The 17,065-nt window shown below is 39.2% G+C and overlaps 1 protein-coding gene across 5 annotated transcripts; it reads left to right on the top strand.

Annotated features, from left to right (window-relative positions):
• The first annotated feature begins 6,499 nt into the window (after positions 1-6,499).
• Positions 6,500-16,875, top strand: LOC309439030 (uncharacterized protein). Of its 5 annotated transcripts, none has more exons than XR_014183912.1 (6): positions 6,500-6,897; positions 8,833-9,162; positions 10,588-10,701; positions 11,835-11,968; positions 14,780-15,099; positions 15,646-16,875. XR_014183912.1 is itself a non-coding variant. In XM_082051136.1 (5 exons), the coding sequence occupies exons 1-5, from the start codon at positions 6,843-6,845 to the stop codon at positions 14,822-14,824; spliced, it is 678 nt and encodes a 225-aa protein (XP_081907262.1). In that variant the 5' UTR covers positions 6,500-6,842; the 3' UTR covers positions 14,825-16,875. The 5 variants fall into 5 exon arrangements, 1 of the variants encoding a protein (XP_081907262.1); XR_014183913.1 differs by having other exon boundaries at positions 15,857-16,875; XR_014183914.1 differs by having other exon boundaries at positions 14,780-14,877.
• Positions 16,876-17,065: the final 190 nt, after the last annotated feature.

Raw genomic sequence — 17,065 nt, forward strand, 5'->3', positions numbered from 1 at the left:
GTGTTTGCTGTGGGTGTTTTTACAGTAATTGCTTCTATGATGCTTCACTGTGGAGCCCTGACAAAGCCCTATTAGTCCTACAGTCTTGAATTTTCTTTCTAACAAGTGGTGATCTCGAGTCTTTTCTTACAGTTTTTATTGTTAGAGGAGATGACTTCCAAATCACAGAATAGTGATTTGCTGGATGATGATCTGTTTCTACATGCAAGGAAGTATGCCTGTCCTGTTTCAGCTGCTGTGTGTTTTGGGCAACAGCTGCAAAGTTTGTGCCTTGATGTCAACTGAAGTTGAACGTACCATTCTCTAAGTTTGTTTAAATTGTGTCTCTTAAGGTTCAGGTCTGATTGGTTTTACTTGATAGTATGCCAGTCCTGGATGTTCATTCTTGTGTTCTGGGTAAACTGGGGCTAGTCTGTCCACAGAAGGTGTGTTTTTGACATGGCCAGTAACTAACTCATCACGTAACCTGAATCAGGAACACTGTTCTTATGACACTGTGAGGTTTCATACTTCTCAGGCTCAAAGAACGTGCACAGTGGTTTTGTTTCACTGATGTTTCATCAGCATCAACTTGAAGTTCAATATGGAGGACTGTGTTCAGGGTTAAACTGGCATTAAGTGCAAATTCTAAGCAGATCTGGGTGAGCAGCAGCAGCAGAAGGAAACCTGAAGAGTGGCTAGCTTTCCTAATAGCTGCTCAGTGTTTATGTCCAAAAGGAAAGCTGCATTCTTCTATTTTTCCTCTTAGTTCTAATCAACATGGAGCTGTAGAATCTGATTCTCTTCACATGCCATTGAAAATGCACATAGCTGAGATGAGAATCAAGTAAATCACTGCAATGGCAATGATGAATTATGCTTGGTGCAATATTTTACAAAACTGTATCCCTGACTAGTGAAATGTCAAACTGAAAGCAGAAATATAAAGATTTAAAAGAGGAAAATAGATGCCTTTTCAGTCAATTAATAATTCCAGATCTGGACTCATGTAAAAATGTGGTTTATTGTGGTAATTGTTCTGATTTACTTCAGCTGTGCACCAATAATTTCTTCCATGTGGAGACACTGTTCAAGAACAAAGGAAACAGTGAAAAGGGCTCTCCCAAAATAGCTCTTGTGGAGTGGTTGTGCTGGAAGAGCTGTGCTGGTGGTCAGTTTTTTTGTGTAGACAGCCTGTGTATAGTAACTGGTTGCATCTCATTAAAATCACTGCAGAAACTGCCACATTCGCTTGCATGGTGAAGAAAGGTTGTTTCATATTTTCTATTGGTTGTTTTTCATACGTGGCTATAAATATTTAGTGAAATGGCAATTGAACCTGCCCTACTGCAGTAAAAGCCATTTTCCTGCAACATTAAGCCCAAAGGGGAAGTATATAGCACTGTAACTAGGATGCAGTAAAGCACATGCACAAAACAAAAAGCTCCCATCGTATTTGGGAAATGAAATGTGTTCAGCTAAGTCATTTTCCTTGCTTGTACATCTTTTCTCGTTCCCTACTTGGTTGTGCCATGTAGTATAATGCGTATAGTGTGTACATTACACGCTGGTATGATTACAATTCATACGTTGTGACTGAAAAGATATTCACTGATACACATACTGGTAACAGCAAGTCATGCTGGTAGATTATAAAAATGGAACTGGATCTTCAGTGGGCAATTGCATGGTCGAGCCTGGCCGAGAGTAAAGGATCCTGCAGCTGCTCTCTCTGGGTGCTGCTTTCCCAGATGTCAGGCTGATGTGTTTCTAGTAGGCTTTGTTAGAACAAATCCTACAGAAACCTGCTGTCTGCAAGATACTATAAACAGGAATACCTTACTACCAGCAGATTTATCTGTTGGGGAGAGGGGCAGGGGGAACAACACCAAACAAAACCAATCAGAATATTTTATCTGGGGTTATTTCAGTGCAATTGGCCATCAGGGAATGATTTGCCAGAGTCAAATCTTGTTTTGCACCAGAGGCATCCAAGACTGTAGTCTGTAAAAAGCATGGCATTCCTGCTGTAAGAAGACGTCGTTGCATATTTTATGTGTTCTTTTTCCTGAGAAATCTCAGTCCAAGCAAATTGAAGCCTGCAGGCATTCAAATCTCTGTAGAAGGACCCATTTAGTAATCATCCTTTTTCCTCCCTCACATGTATCAAGACAGTGAGGAGAAATATTGCGGCATTACATCAAGACTTGATAGAAATCTGGCCACTCTGTACTTAAATACTACTTCAAACCATATATCAGATGGGACACAGAAGAAAAGAGGGTGGATGTAATGTCATAAGCAGAGGAAAAAGTCACGCATGCATGCTGTACATTTGTGCCATGGTAAATTAAGCTTTGGTTTTAATTTTAGGTGGAGTTACGGAAGTAGCAGTTAGAGTGGAAGATCCAGGAGGAGACAGCGGAGCGCTTGGGTGCTGGGGAAGAGAGGATGTGACCAGCAGCCAGGGTGAAACTGATATAAAAAGTCTGAAATGCAGATGCTTCTGATAACAGATGATTTTGTCCACAGCTCCAGGCTGCAGATACTTCTGTTCTGGGTATTGTGGGAGATGATTATATTTTGCCTGGGAAGCCAAACTGTATTTGTTCCATCATTCTGTGTAGTTTTGAGGAGCAGAAGTTTGAATATCTTTGAGAGCCGGTGGAGTCCCATTTGTGTCCAGGGACAAAGAGGAGCTCTTGGTAAACCCTGTTTTACCATCTCCTTTTCCAGTACCAAGGCCACTTTTTCATGTTTTCTCTGTTGGCTCTAGCATTTCTCAGCATCTACTAGGGCTTGTCTTGTACAACTGCAAGCCTCACTTACAAAGTTATAAGGAAAATACTTCCAGGCCCTGAAGATGACAGGTTTTGCCCTTACGTGGCAAACACATGGTCAGGTTAGTTATATTCCACTTCCCATTGCCATATTCTATCTCAATACTTCGAGTTACATCCACATTCCTGAAATGTAGGTATTAGTTATTTGGACTCACAAAATAAATTAATATTTGTTATCTTTTTTGCTTTCTAGGAAAAGTTCATTCAGAACCTCTATTTTACATTAAGCCAGGTGCAAACCTAAATTAAAGCTAAAGAAAGTAGTTCGTCTTTCATGCTACTATTTATTAATACCTTGTTTAAGAAAGTCCTGCCAATTGATGTATTGAAGCCAGTACCCTGACCATCTTTTTTTCTGTTGTGTAAGAATTACGTAGCTACTCTTTTGAAAGGGAACTTTTGCAGATCACTTGAATCACCACATCAGCTAAAAGAATCACTGGCATTCTTAAAAACAACTTGAAAATTAATTGTGGTGTCTACAATCGGCATATTTGTTTTGCCAGTCCATTTGTGCTGTGGAGCTGTTTTAGCTACTAAGAAGTAATTTATTATTCACAGTTGGAAAATAAATTGTGTTTTTTCTGTGCTAATAAATCAGTGTGCTAAGAAGCGTCCCGGAGTCAATACCAAGTTAAGGTTTCGGTGGTTTTGTTGGGATCATAGCTGGACAAAACTAATAATGTGTCTGTGTCGTATAGAACAGATAGAACACCACTGACTGTCCTGAGAAGTTATGAGGTCTGTTAGAGTTAGGTTCTGGATTAAAAGGTTCAAGTGGTAGCATGTTTTTCACCTTGTGTTTGAGTTGGAAGAGGGGAAGATTCATGAGTTAGGCACAACAAAAGGCAAATTTCCATTTTCACCAGAACATTCTTTTGGCATCCCTGAAACTTTCTCAAGGATTTGTTATGTTTTGAAGGAGGTGTTGAAAAAGCAAATGTGATTTTTTTCTTAATTACCTGATAACATGTCTTCGACTTGCTACTTCAGAATTTTATTTCAAGTATGAAAATTTCAGATTAAGTTTTCATAACAAATAAATGTAACTGGTATTAGCTCCATCTTCGTATTCCAGTGCAGCAGAATTGCGAACTCATTTGGACTACTGTTGCGGTTGAGACGGACAAACGATATAGACCAAGTTCTTCCAGGATGAAAGCAGTAGATGCCATTTATTGCCACAAGTGCATTTTTATACAGTTTTACCAATTCATGTGTCTCTTCACTATCGGTTACAAGTTACAGCAGTAACATCTCACTGGGTATTTTTGCTATCATCAATGTTACTCTACTCCCTTCTCTCTCACGGGTACATCCTTAACATCTCCGGGTACTCCTTTACTCCCATCTTTCTCATGGGTAGGCCTTAATATCTTCAAGGCTAATTTCTGTTCCCATGCCCTCCATCAGGGAATCCAAGGACCCACCATAGTCCCACAGACTACCTTGAGTTTCGCATAGACTCTCCTCAATGCTGCTGTAGAAAGTGGTAACTTTCCCAGCTGACAGTAACACCTCCAGAATGCTGCTGTCTCATTAATACTTGTGTTACAAGCTCTCTAGTAAGTCTGACATCTGGGTAAGCAGGTGGAGAGGGTTTAGGTCCTCTTTGTCTGAAGGTTTCAAATGTATTTTTTGGTCTGCCTCCTCTGGTGTTCATTGAACGTTGTGGAGAAAAGCTTTGGGAAGATGTATTTGTGCAGAGCATGCAGAAGAGCCTGGCTGTGACCATCGTTGTCTCTCCAAGGACAGGGAGCCCCTGCACTGAGCAGCTGCTCTGCAAGCACCTCTGGCACACCGGTAAGCAAACTCACACATTCACAGACTCCACATTCATCTGTGCAATTTCCAGGGTTAACTAAGCTTAAGTTGAAGAAATAAAATGTAAAAGGATCTTTATGTTGTAGGTGCTTTCCTGACCCATATAGTCATTTTTGTGCCATGCACAGATCCTGGCAGCAAAGCTGGCTTAAGAAATTTTGTCATCATCTTTTTGCACCTACTCAGCGGTACTGTGGTGAGAGTTTGTGGGGTTGTGTTGAAAAACGGTACAATGAAGTAACCTGGGCTAAAAATAAAGTTTTTTCACAGCCTCTTTTTCTCCGTGCTAGTTCATTTCATCTGTAAGAGTAGGTGCTTTGAATTAGAACCAAAGCATCTTTCACAGTAAATAGAAGCTACCAGCACTATTGAAGAAGCTTCACCTAGTCTCTAGACAAAATGTTCTGCATGCTGGGGCTGCCAGCTGCATAATTCAACACTAAATGCATAAATGTAGATATTTAAATACAAGAGAGACTAGTTTTTCCCTTGAATTTACACATGCACACTTCATTTATTCTACGTCTTTGATCAGTAGTACCAAAGATAACATGAATGTCAATGCTAACAGAATTATTTAATATAATTTTAAAATATGTTTAAGTATAAATTATTTGCTTTAATATAGCCTTTCATTCACTTGAATTAAAAGGTATTTGTTTTGTCCTCACTAGCTCTAAAAGGTGATAACTAAGTCAGCTGGGTACCATCAAAAATTAGGATAACCTACAACATTTTGTGACATTTATCTTTGCTATTGCTTCATCTTTAATTTTACTTGGCAATCTAAACAACACTGGAAACTACCTCTGTAAGGCAGACACTGAGAAGCAGGTGAGCTGATGCATCCTGCTTTTCTTGCTGACACATGGAAAGAAATGGAGCTTTAGGCTTTAAATGTGACATTGTCTTCATTACAAATTGCAGTTCAGTTCCTTCTGGACACCTGCCCAGGGCTGCAGTTAGTCCTGGGAAATGTTGTGGGTGACAGGTTCTTATCAGGTTCTTATCAATTTCTTAATGTAACTTATTCATGTTTTCGGCATGTTCTACTTGATTTTTATTTTATTTTAACTTCTGTCATGGCCATTTTGATGTTGTCCAACTGAACGTGTTTGTGAGATCTGGCACCTTTGCATTTGAAACATCTGTCAAGGGAATAAGACTGGACAAGTTGAGAAAATTGAAGCAATGTTCTGTCTTCCACTTCTCTGGATAGGCAATATAAGTGATTCTGGGCTGGAGCAAAAATCAGTACCAGAGAACATTAAGCAGCATAGAGGTATCTGTATTTGTAGAATTTTATTTTAATAATTTAAGGCAAATAAGTTTTTCAACATGGCCCTTAACTTGATGACGATATAACTGTACCTCATTTTATTTAACCCACACTTGCAATCTTCCTGAAACAAGCCTTAGTTAATATATATATGACACTAGCATTGCATTGATGCAACTGCACCCATATTGGTAATAGTGAGCCATGTTGCACGCACAGCGTGGTGGTTTCTCACTGACGTTACAGAATGTTGGGGCCACTGCGGATGTGGTCTTCAAATGCAGCCTTCCTCCCTCGCTCCTGCCAATGCAGCTATGCTACGGTTAAGGCAAAAATAGGAGGGAATTCTTCACAGGAGGGAAGAATTTAGGCAAGACTTCTGCAGGATGACAACAAAATGTGTGATAAGACAACAGTAATACTTGGCATCAGAGTAACCGATGTACAATCATTGTCTCTTTGGCTTTGGATAAGATTCATCCAGTTGGCTGGAAGAGGCTGCTGGCAAGCATGTGCACGGTAGTTGAAGAAGTCTCATCTTCATAAAATGCCTTTAAATGAAGGATTGCGGAAGTGCAGTGGCAAATGTTCATGAGACCAATGTTCATACGGAAAAACAGTTCCTTATGTCATAACAGGAGAGAGGCTTGTCCGGTGTTGACAGGTAACCCGTTAGGACACAGTTTAAAATTTGAAGGAGAAACGTTCTGATTTCAGACAGGATGGCTGGGCTCTAACGCAGACTCATCTGTGACAGCAGTTTCAGAGAGTGTAGGGAAAATGGGGGTTGCATTTCAGTTTCTGTCATCCTGACCACACGAGGGAAGAGGAAGCAAAGCTACAAATCTGACATGCTCTCATATGTTATTTCACTCATCTTCAACAAAGACACCTGATGCAAATGCTAATAATCCTGCATGATGATCATCATTTCACTGAAACTTCTTCTAACGATGTGTTTTGGTTCCTTGGGTAAGTGCTATTTATTTTCTTTGTTTTGTTTACAGTTAGTCACCTTGAGATGGATTTTAAAAGCTTCTCACAGTATGTCCACCTCCAATAGGCTTGTGTGTGAGACAAGGAGAATGTTAACTATATTTTCATAACACTGAAATAAAAATTAAAATGCATGGGGAATCAAAAAGTATTTTCACAAAGAGATTGGTGTAGAAAAAATGTAGAGGAACAAATCACACACTTTGACACCCAAAATGATGTTAGGTTAATGCAAGCACCATTTTTCGTAGACCTTCAGACTTGAATATTTATTGCGACAAGCATCGAATGTAAAATTTTAAAATGTTAAGGAGGTTTTGTTCTCAATGACATAGGTACTGAAATACAAAGCAGATAGCATTTTTTGTTTCTTATTCAATACAAATTGCACTGGATAATAGTGGAGGTGTTCAGTATAAGCTGGAAAATGGAATGAAAGAGAAGGCAAAACTAAGAGATTAAGCAAGGGCAAAATGATTTTTTCATCAATATTTTTCAGAAAGACAGTAAAGTCACAAGAGGGAAACGTAGCACAGCCTGTAGCACAACTGTATTTTAAATCACAAACAAATAAACAGGAGAACTGAAATTAGTGAACAGTTCTCTGACACTTGAACAGCTTCTAAGTTGTCATTTACATTCTACATCAATTCTTTCCCCTCCGTTTTTTTTTTTCTGCTGCTTATATTACTCCTATAGTCCATATTGATCCCTGCGATTTGTTGAGCGCTGCATTGTGGAAAAAGCAGAGGTGCCAAACTCCTTTAGGTATGATGAATATGTGGCTTTTTCTAAGGAAAAAAGGTTATTTGCATCATTCTGATAAAACCTATCAGATGTCATTTTAGGGGCAAAATCATCCCATAATTTATATGCTGGTGTGTAATGTGCTTGCGTTACAAACAAATTTGGAAGAAAATCATGCAGTTTACTCTCATTATGAGTAGTTCTTCAGTTTAATGGCATAAATGCTAGAAAAAAAGGAAATTATAATTCATCATGCAGCATATGAAACTAATGGCCTCAGAAGTCATGGGGACAGATTTTATAGGATCAGCACTTTTGTGAGCATCAATGTCATTAGAATTTTTTTAAAGTTATCTGATATCTGCACGGTGGTTTCACTTCAGAAGAAAATATTTTGTACAGTATTGCGCATTATCTCCTGTAGATCACTTTGCATGTGGACACTGAGTGATAAAGAGATTCAAAACAGGAAAGAGTAAAAAGTTTGATTTCCTCTCATACCACCCGAGTCAGCCTTTGCTAGAGACCAGGCAACAGACCTGATGAGACAACCGTGGTCCGCATGGCATATTGTATATTTATTAAACTGAGGAGGTGAATCTGATGCTATAAACTACTTGTCAGCAAAAACTTAATGAAAGAAGTTCAAACAAAGTTGAAGAACCCACCTCCAAAATGCTGTACATTTGTCACCAGTTAGGAGCAGTGCAGGACAACCACAGGGTGACAAAAATTGTAGTGGATTTTTCTTTTATCGTGATGAGTCTTTCAGTATTCACTGATGAATCCTTCTGAGTTACTCCTTTTGGTCAGGTCATTCCTTATCTGGCAGATGGAGTGTTTCATATGCTTCAGACTCAACCTCTGTTATAAAAGCTTTTTGTTGAAAATAAAAAATAAGTATATTGGTAAGTACACAGAAAATCTTCATTTATTGCGCTCAAACAACGATGGAGAGCTTTAACACACCAGAAAATTTCCTTTAGCCAGAAAGTAATTGCCATTATTCATAGGAGAAACGGGTAGTAACTAATCTTAAAAAATAATTTAATAATGATTTTACAGTATTAATATTATTTTAAATACTGTGATTGTAGACATCACAGCTGTAATTTCATCTCTTTGCTGCTTTAACTTCTAAATCTATGTGTATTTCTCCACTAGCTACAGGTCCCAGTAATTTAACAGTCATCCAAACACCAACGAAAATACATCTGTCAGTTGGAGACTACACTGAAATTGCCTGTATTTGGGAAAAATCTATTGAGAGGTATAGAGTAAGCTGGTATCTTGTTAATAAAGAGAACATCACCAAAACTATATCATCAAAACTTTTCTATGTATCCAACATCACCCATGAAAGAAAGGACGTGCTAGAGATAAAATCTGCCAATGTAAATGACACTGGATTTTACTACTGTGAGATAATTATTGAAATACCTTTCTGTAAGAAACTATGTGGAAATGGGACAACAGTGATTGTTGAAGAGAAAGGTAAGCTAGCAAGAACATATGCATGCCATTTAACTTGTCCTCATAAGACTCTTCAGTTTTGAACTATTTTATACATCTCCTCGCTCTCCCACATCCCTCCCTCAGTGCTGTGGATCTCAGGATGAAAGGGACAAACACAGAGAGGACCTGAACAGCTCTTCATGACGATTGACTTAAGACCCTTAACAGCCCCAGCATAGTGTTTGTTTTCTTCTCTAAGGGTTTGCTAATAGGAATTATTATTATAGTTAAGGTTTACAGAACAGCTGTGCATCAGCTGTGTATTTCACACAAGACCCAAACATGGTTCCTTCTCAGAGGGATTTGGTGGGCAAGATGTGAGACAGTGAGTGAATCTGCCTTCAGTAAGGAGTGGCTGAAACAATTGTATGGTTACTCTGTTCAGTAGTACGTACCCTTCAGTAACCATTTTATCTTTTTATTACAAGTTCTTAATAAAAAGTTGGAGATAAATCAGTATGGAAGACAGAGCAGTATGTGCGCTATATTTTTAAGGATTTTTGTCCATAAAATTGTTGGGACAAAATGTTTTGTATAGGCTGTCTTATTATTTTATTATAGCCATATGTTAACCTTTACAGAGGAGGCATTTAAGGCCCCAATTCTGAATCAGCATTGAAAAGCATTAATACAATCAGTATTCAAACACAAAATTTTCAGCAATAGGAGTAAAGTATATTTCACCTTGAATTATGGAAAGAATGTATCATACCTAGAAAACAATTTATCTCACTCCTGTTACACAACTGCCTCAAGACACTATGCATCACTTCTTGAAGATGCTGATCTCTGTCTCTTTCTGCCTCTCAACTGTAGAGAAAGACTAGGGGAATAGCTCTGACTAGACCTCTGACATTAGCAAACATGACTCATATATCAGCTGGTCAAGTCATAGGCAGTAACTTTTCCGTTCATCCAGCACAGTCCAGTTTTGGAAACTGTTTTATACTGTTGGCCAACTGGTAGTCCAAAGGGAGGCAGAAAAAGTGTCAAATATTTAGAAAACATCAGGGGCAGAGAATGAATGAAGTAGTGTTCAAAATGTTGGGAAATGAAAGTAAAGGGCTATTAAAGAGTTAAAATAATTGTTCCTAAGTTCCTAAACTGAGTTGAGTGATTTGATCTCTTTCTTGGTCAGGTAATAATAGCCTTAAATTACAAGAAGAAAACACTCACATTAGACACTGAGGGGGAAACTGTCAAACTGGAGGAGCTATTGGAGGGATTGATGTTACGGTTCATCAGATGTGCACCCCTGAGGAATGGGGAAGCAGAGATGACCTTGCCCTTGGGTGGGGGATGCACTGATTCACTCCTGAAGTCACTTGGTTTTTTTCCTACAGTGTTGTTCTTCTATTGTATCTTTGAATAGTACATAACTTTATATAATTCCTATAATTCCAGAAGCTCATTCATTGAAAGAGAGGGATTTGCCAATATGGGCTGTTATTCCTTTCTTAGCGGGAGCAGGAGGCTTGTATCTTTGCTACAGAAAGAAACAGCGCTCACAACTTTCTGGTGAGTATTTCCGTTAACACATACTCTCTAAGTACGTATGCCTGCTTTGAGATGGCTGGACAGGTACACTTCAGAGGCATCACCAAGAGGAACTGCAGTGTGTAGCTTTTGCTCACCTAGTCCTGATCTGCTAAGGACACCTCAAGCTGAGAGGAGGGATCAGAGGCACAACTTATAGCTGACTGTTCTTGCAGCCATTTGCCTCTGTTATTTATCTTTCCAGGAACAGCAAGCACTTAGTTTGAAGATCTTGACCAGGCTGGGGTATTGGAGGATATAAATTCTGATAATTTCTTAGCAGACTGAAAAAGTGAGGAGCCAGAACTTAGGTCTGCATCATAGTCTTACTCCTCATAGTGACACCTGGAAGTGACATCTGAAAGATCCAGCCTCGGGGACTTTGATCTGATCTAAGCTTTTTAAGCTGTGAAATTTTTTTTTTTACTAATTATTTTTGTGTAGGTTTGGGTTTTTTGGTGTTGTTGTTTTGGTTTTGGTTTAGGGTTTTTTTAAATAAAAATCCTGAAATGAACAATGAAAGCAGCCACAAACCAGTGAATGGCAAGAGTACATGGCCAGTATAAATGTAGAGCATCTGCAGGCGGTGGGTACAGATAAGTGACATGTAGCCTAAGGCAGCCTCTTAAGTAACTGTAGCATGAGTATTATGGTTGCAATGTGAGGCTTAGTCAGCTTGTGAGCTGTCAGGGATATAGGTGGAATATCTATAACTTGAGGTGCAATTCAACTTGCAGATTAAAAAAGGAGGAGGAGGGGATCTAGACAAGTGAAGTCCCTAAGCTCCTCTTTTGATCAGTGGAGTTGACACAGGCAACTGTATGAAGTGACCCATTGTAGGTGTCTACTAAGGGTAAGCTGATTAGTTCTCTTGATCAGTTTTCATGGCACAAACTCCACTGACCAGCTCTCCATCATGTAGGGGGAGGTCAGAAACCTGAAGGTAGCTGATTTTGTCTGCAAGCTGAATACCGTTCTGGCACCTGCCATCAAGACTGACCATAAAGGGCTCTGCTCTCCTCATTCCAGAGCTTTGCAGAGCTCTGGCAGGGTACCAGTGTGACTCTGGAAATGGACACTAAGCAGGCAGTGACTGTGATTTGGTTTTTGCTAAGGTTCTGCACAGCTTGCTGTGCCAGCACGAAGGCACCAGGAGGAGCAGATGCTCGAAGTTGCAGAACTTCATGGGAGAAATGAATCCACCAACGAAGCAGCTGAGGAAAACTCATCATGTAGTTCTGCTGAATGGGTAAGTGGTTTATAAAAAGACTCTCGCTATGAGAGAAGTACTTTCAAAATGAGGCACCAGGGAATGAGCTGAACAGAAGCACGCAACAAAACGTTGTCCCTAGGACAGCATCTTGCTACACTTGAAAGGTTTAAAGAAAAAAAAAGTTTTCTTGCAAGAGACAACACTCAGAAATAAGAAAAGATATATTTATATAGTAGGACAGAATTGAATTGCCTGGAAAAGAGGGCAGTAAAATTGCAGAATATCAATATAGAGGCTGCATGAAAGAAGTGCATAAGAAGCAAAAAATGTCAGTAAAATCCCTTTACATATAATTATATATCAAGCTCAAGGGGTTTGGACCAGCTTCAGCTCATAGGGTCATTACAGCACTTGCTGAGAGCAGGTAGCAGATTGCAGGCAAGCTCCTTTTTCCGGGCAGTCATTCATCTTTTAATTACATTAAAACATAAAGTGGACAAGGGAATGAAGCCCTAATTTAACTCTTGCATAGGCAGGCGCAACTTCCATTACAATCAGCTGGACAGGCTTTGACAAGCCACACAGAGGGGATGCAAAATGCTAAAGCCCATGGCCATGACAGCATTCATTGAGCCTACGGATTCCTGAATTCCCCTATTATGGAACCTGGCTTCAGTCTTGGTTTGATCATATTGGTATAGAAATAATGGTGAGAGAATACCAGGATGTGGGTAGTAAAACAGTAATATCTATTATTGTGCAATAGTCATCATTCTGAAAAAAAAACGTATAGCTGTGAAAATTCATTCCTTATAATACGTAGATTCCCACTGAAGCTGAGAGACTTGCTTTTACAGGAGATATCATAGCAGAAAATGTTTAAAATACAAGGCATGAGATGGTCTGGTCATAGTAATATAATATTCTAACTACTAGCTATAAATGGATAACTCTTCTACTTGTTAATATTTAATGAAGACATAAGAAAACAAGGTTGAGAATGGGAAAGCAAGCATCAGAGGTGATGCAGAGTGAAGAGTAGTAGCCATTAACTGCTCAGGGTCTGCATGGACAGAAAGACTCATCCAGAGAATGTGTGAATACAATTACAAAAGGCCTTTTGTTGTTGCTTTATAATTTAACAGCTGTGAGCCACAGTGACATATCATTCTATAGAGTCAGTGTTTTCATGTAACAGACATTTTTGCTATTTTAAAGAAAGCAGAGTGATTTCATAGTGACATCATTGAAAATGTTAAAGCATAACTGGATCTTATAAATCATTCAAGAGATCCAGTAGATTAGTAAAGCCAGTACATACAATGTGCACGGACACTGTATTTCGAACAAATTAAAACAGTAGTGCTGAGCAAATATGGTGTCTCTGGTGCTATTCTTATTGCCTTTCAGTTGTGTTGCAGGACAGGATTGCTTTAATTTAAATTTTCTTTCTGTTTGTGCAAAATTAAGTCTCTAAAAGTTCACCCTAGTTTTTTATGTTGCTTACGCTTTTTTTTTTTAAGCCTGAAAATTTGCTGTACATTCTGGGAAGGCTTGGGCATCATTTCTAGAACAGAGAACGTGAAGGTTCTGTACGCCTCTGCAAGGCTATTTACAGTCTCCAATTTATGTCATGTTTTTTTGCAATTCTTGGGGTTGCAAATGCAATCTTGTATCACAGAACTTGAATTGAGGCCTGGATTTTATTTTCACATGTATCATATGTCATAACAACACTGAGCAATTAAGCCAGGTGACAACACATAGCTCCAGGTATCCAAGTTAGATTAACCTGAGAGTGAATATCCCCATAGCAAAGCTGGCTGCTGTAGTCAGCTTTTACTATATGGCCCTTGTCTCTGCCTCTCTGGGGATTCATCCTGTATTCACTGAATTGAGATGCTCAGGGAGTGTTTCCCAGACATTTCTGCCAGCTGCAGGGGAATTTAGCTCTTAAGGGAATTCTTGGCGCAGTTGATGTGTTTTTCATTGCTAAGTTCTGCAGGTTCCAGCCCAAATCTAAGCACTGCTCTAGCGTTAATGCAAACTTCCAGCTTACAGAACCACACAAAAAGCACACTCCAGAGGCGCTCTGGTTGTGCAAAAATGCGTAGAAGCGTGACACAGATTAGCTGGCCGTACGTACCATGGCTCCTGTTTGACATTCAGCCAGCAAGTATCTCTCTCTATTCTGAACATCATTCATTAAAACAAAAACATTAAACCCCCATAGTAAAGTATAACTGTGAGGACAAAAAGCAACCACTTGGTGACTTCCACTTTTTTACTGGTTCATGCCACGTCAGCTTGAGAGTTTGATTTGATAGGTCTGTGAGCACCGGTCTTCGTGCACATTTCAGGCAGACGTTTCTCAGGTTTTGCTAAAGGACTTACCTGAAGATCCCAAATCCTACATGTGCTTAAAAAATGATTTTTGCACAGTCCAGAATAACATCTGAATACCACAGCAGTTTCCTAGTTTACTGCATCAAAAGAGCATCCAACCAGAAGAAACAGTGTGATGAAGCTTTTTGGAAATACTGGAGTTAAATTATTTCAGATTTCAGAGAACCTGTTTACACTGGAACTTGACATCTTTGCTATTCTAAATAAGCACTTTCTGCCTGGTACCTAATTAACTAAGGTAATTGAATCCAAACATAGGAAGACTTTGCCTTTCAATGTTAGTACTGAGACACTCTCTACCTCTGAAATTATAACCCCATGGCCTGTGTTTCTCTCTGTTCCCTTGGGCTGTGCTAGATGCAGTGTCTTGGGTAAAAGTTCATTTTGAATAGACTTCACGAGTAAAAGTTATTTTGACTGGAGTTTTCTTTGCTTTTTAAGGCTGTGTCTACACTTTATGAATCACTTGATTCTTTTTTGCGATGAAGCAAGAGGAAAAGATGACAAATCAACTGCGACTATTGTATCCAATGCATCAGGTGAGCAAAGCCCACGAACTAGGGCAGCTGAAAAAGTCTCAAACAAGAGTGAGACAAGGATGTGTTGTCTACTTTGACATTCAGAACCAAAAGGACAATGTCATAACCAAAATATGGCTAAATAACTATGAAACTGAAAACAGTACCATCATTTGCTGCTGAAGAACGGGTTACGTTCTTCCTGTCAGAAGCATGTCAGTGGGACAATCTACAAGAAAAAAGGTTGGTTCCGAGCAGTCTCTGAATGTTTAGTCGCTAACAAAACACGGTAAGGACTCCGTGAATTTGGAAGGTATGTCATTTTAGAAGACTGTCTTCAACTCTTCCCCCCATGTCCAGAAATAATAAAGAATGTATTATCATACTTTGAAAAATCTTCTGGACATTCTCTAACAAAAATATTACTTCAAGCAGCTTGTGTATCAATAGCAGAAGATAGAGAAAAATATGCACATGGTGGTAATTGTTTGACCAAATAGACAGTACTACACATAGGATAGAGTCTGATTTCTGGAACTGTCATCAGCGATGACCATATCATAGCAAAAGTGGTATGTCAAAAAGGGTTATATTCCCGTGGAAAGGGACTGCTAGTCTTAGTTCATTCACACACTATGAAAAATCTTCCAGAGAAGGTACTCGCCTGTGCACAATGAAATAATAAGTTTAAATGAAGCTATATATAATATTATTATGTATAATTATTATCTAACTGTGGGGGATGCTTGCATGAGATCTGCATGTTAACACTTGTTCCACTTTTGCCAGCTCTAGCACTTTGAATAAATCGCTGAAGAAATAAATCTAAACCGAAAATTTAAGTAAAACCTGGCTTCCAAGGTCTCAACAGAGGTGAAGAGTATTGGCAGCAAAGCTAATGGCACTTGTCCAAGGACTGCTGAATACTAAGAGCAGATATCTGAAATGTGAATATATTTATGTGCCAGGGTTATTCCATCTTGTTATATTTGTTTTTCAGAGCTTAGCTGGAGGTTAGATCACCTTGCCTGCAAAGCAGGGAGAAACATCTTCACTGTTCCAGCAGTGTGCTACACCTTGTACCTGGCAGTGCAGTAGATGCAGATGAGCATTCCCAGAGCCCTTAAAAACAGTTTGTGTAGTCAAAATGTGTGGCTGCCTTGCTGCTCAGTATCCTGTAACTAAATCCTCATGGCCATACAGCATAGCTCATGTTCTGGCTCTGTCTATGCTATAGTGACTACAGTTCACAAAGCTACCTCTTGAATTACTGTAGCTCAGCCATGGTCGCTGTTTGGTGTGAATACGCTTTCCTGGGTTGTTCTGTAACCTGCCCTGAATGCTCTTCTTCAGTGAATATACTGCTGTCCCAAATACACTATAATCACTGCACTGTGAATATACCCTGTCTGAGAGAAACTATTATAGTACATCTCATGATATTTATGTATAACTTGAATAAAGCAAGAGGATTTTATTTCCTTCCTTTTCAAGTTCAGTTGCTCAAAAATCTTTATGGTTTTTGTAGTGGAACTCATTATTATAACTTGCTTTAATGCATGGTGAAACATTGTCATGTGCCATATTCCTTCGAGGCTCACCAATGGGACTCTGGATTTCCACAAACCCTGTGACTTTGTCCCTTGCATAAGAAAGTGACAATCAGTACCGGGGGTGGTGACCTTCAGGCCAGGTCCCTGATGAAGGAACTGCTGTAAGTGGGTGCAGTAAATTTTGATCTTTCCATATATTACTGGTTAGTTCTCTATTTAAAGCAGAATGAGGATTGTTAAAGGAAAACCACTAAATGAAGTGATTGCCACCAAACCACAGTTTAATAGTCTCCAGATCATATTTTCATTACAACACCATTAAGAAATTGCTGATTAAATATGGTTCCTACCAGCAAAGAATGCTGCCATATTAACAGCTGCTCATATTTTGTATGCTAACGTGATCATTTCCAACATCTGGCAGATGAAGACTACACTCAGTTTATCATGCCCTATTTTTATCTATGGCTGGCAGTGGCTATGAGCCAGCAGAGTATTTTCAGAGCTCACGCTCTGAATTTGACAGCTATGCATCATGTATATCATGTATATCATCTCTGATTCTGTACCACTTGGAAGCAACAAACCCTGATGAGGATTTTCGAGGGCAGGCAGAATTCTGCTTTTTTCTTCTTCATGGTTATTTTGATAGATTT

Source organism: Streptopelia decaocto (assembly GCF_964273445.1).
Source record: "Streptopelia decaocto genome assembly, chromosome: 4".
Classification (NCBI taxonomy): domain Eukaryota; kingdom Metazoa; phylum Chordata; class Aves; order Columbiformes; family Columbidae; genus Streptopelia; species Streptopelia decaocto.

Excerpts from the sequence above, each read along its gene's own strand:
- LOC309439030 (XM_082051136.1), top strand. The coding sequence starts at position 6,843 with ATGATGATCATCATTTCACTGAAACTTCTTCTAACGATGTGTTTTGGT. Across the intron at positions 6,898-8,832 it reads GATGTGTTTTGGTTCCTTGG|CTACAGGTCCCAGTAATTTA; the intron begins GTAAGTGCTATT and ends TTTCTCCACTAG. Across the intron at positions 10,702-11,834 it reads ACAGCGCTCACAACTTTCTG|GTTCTGCACAGCTTGCTGTG; the intron begins GTGAGTATTTCC and ends GTTTTTGCTAAG.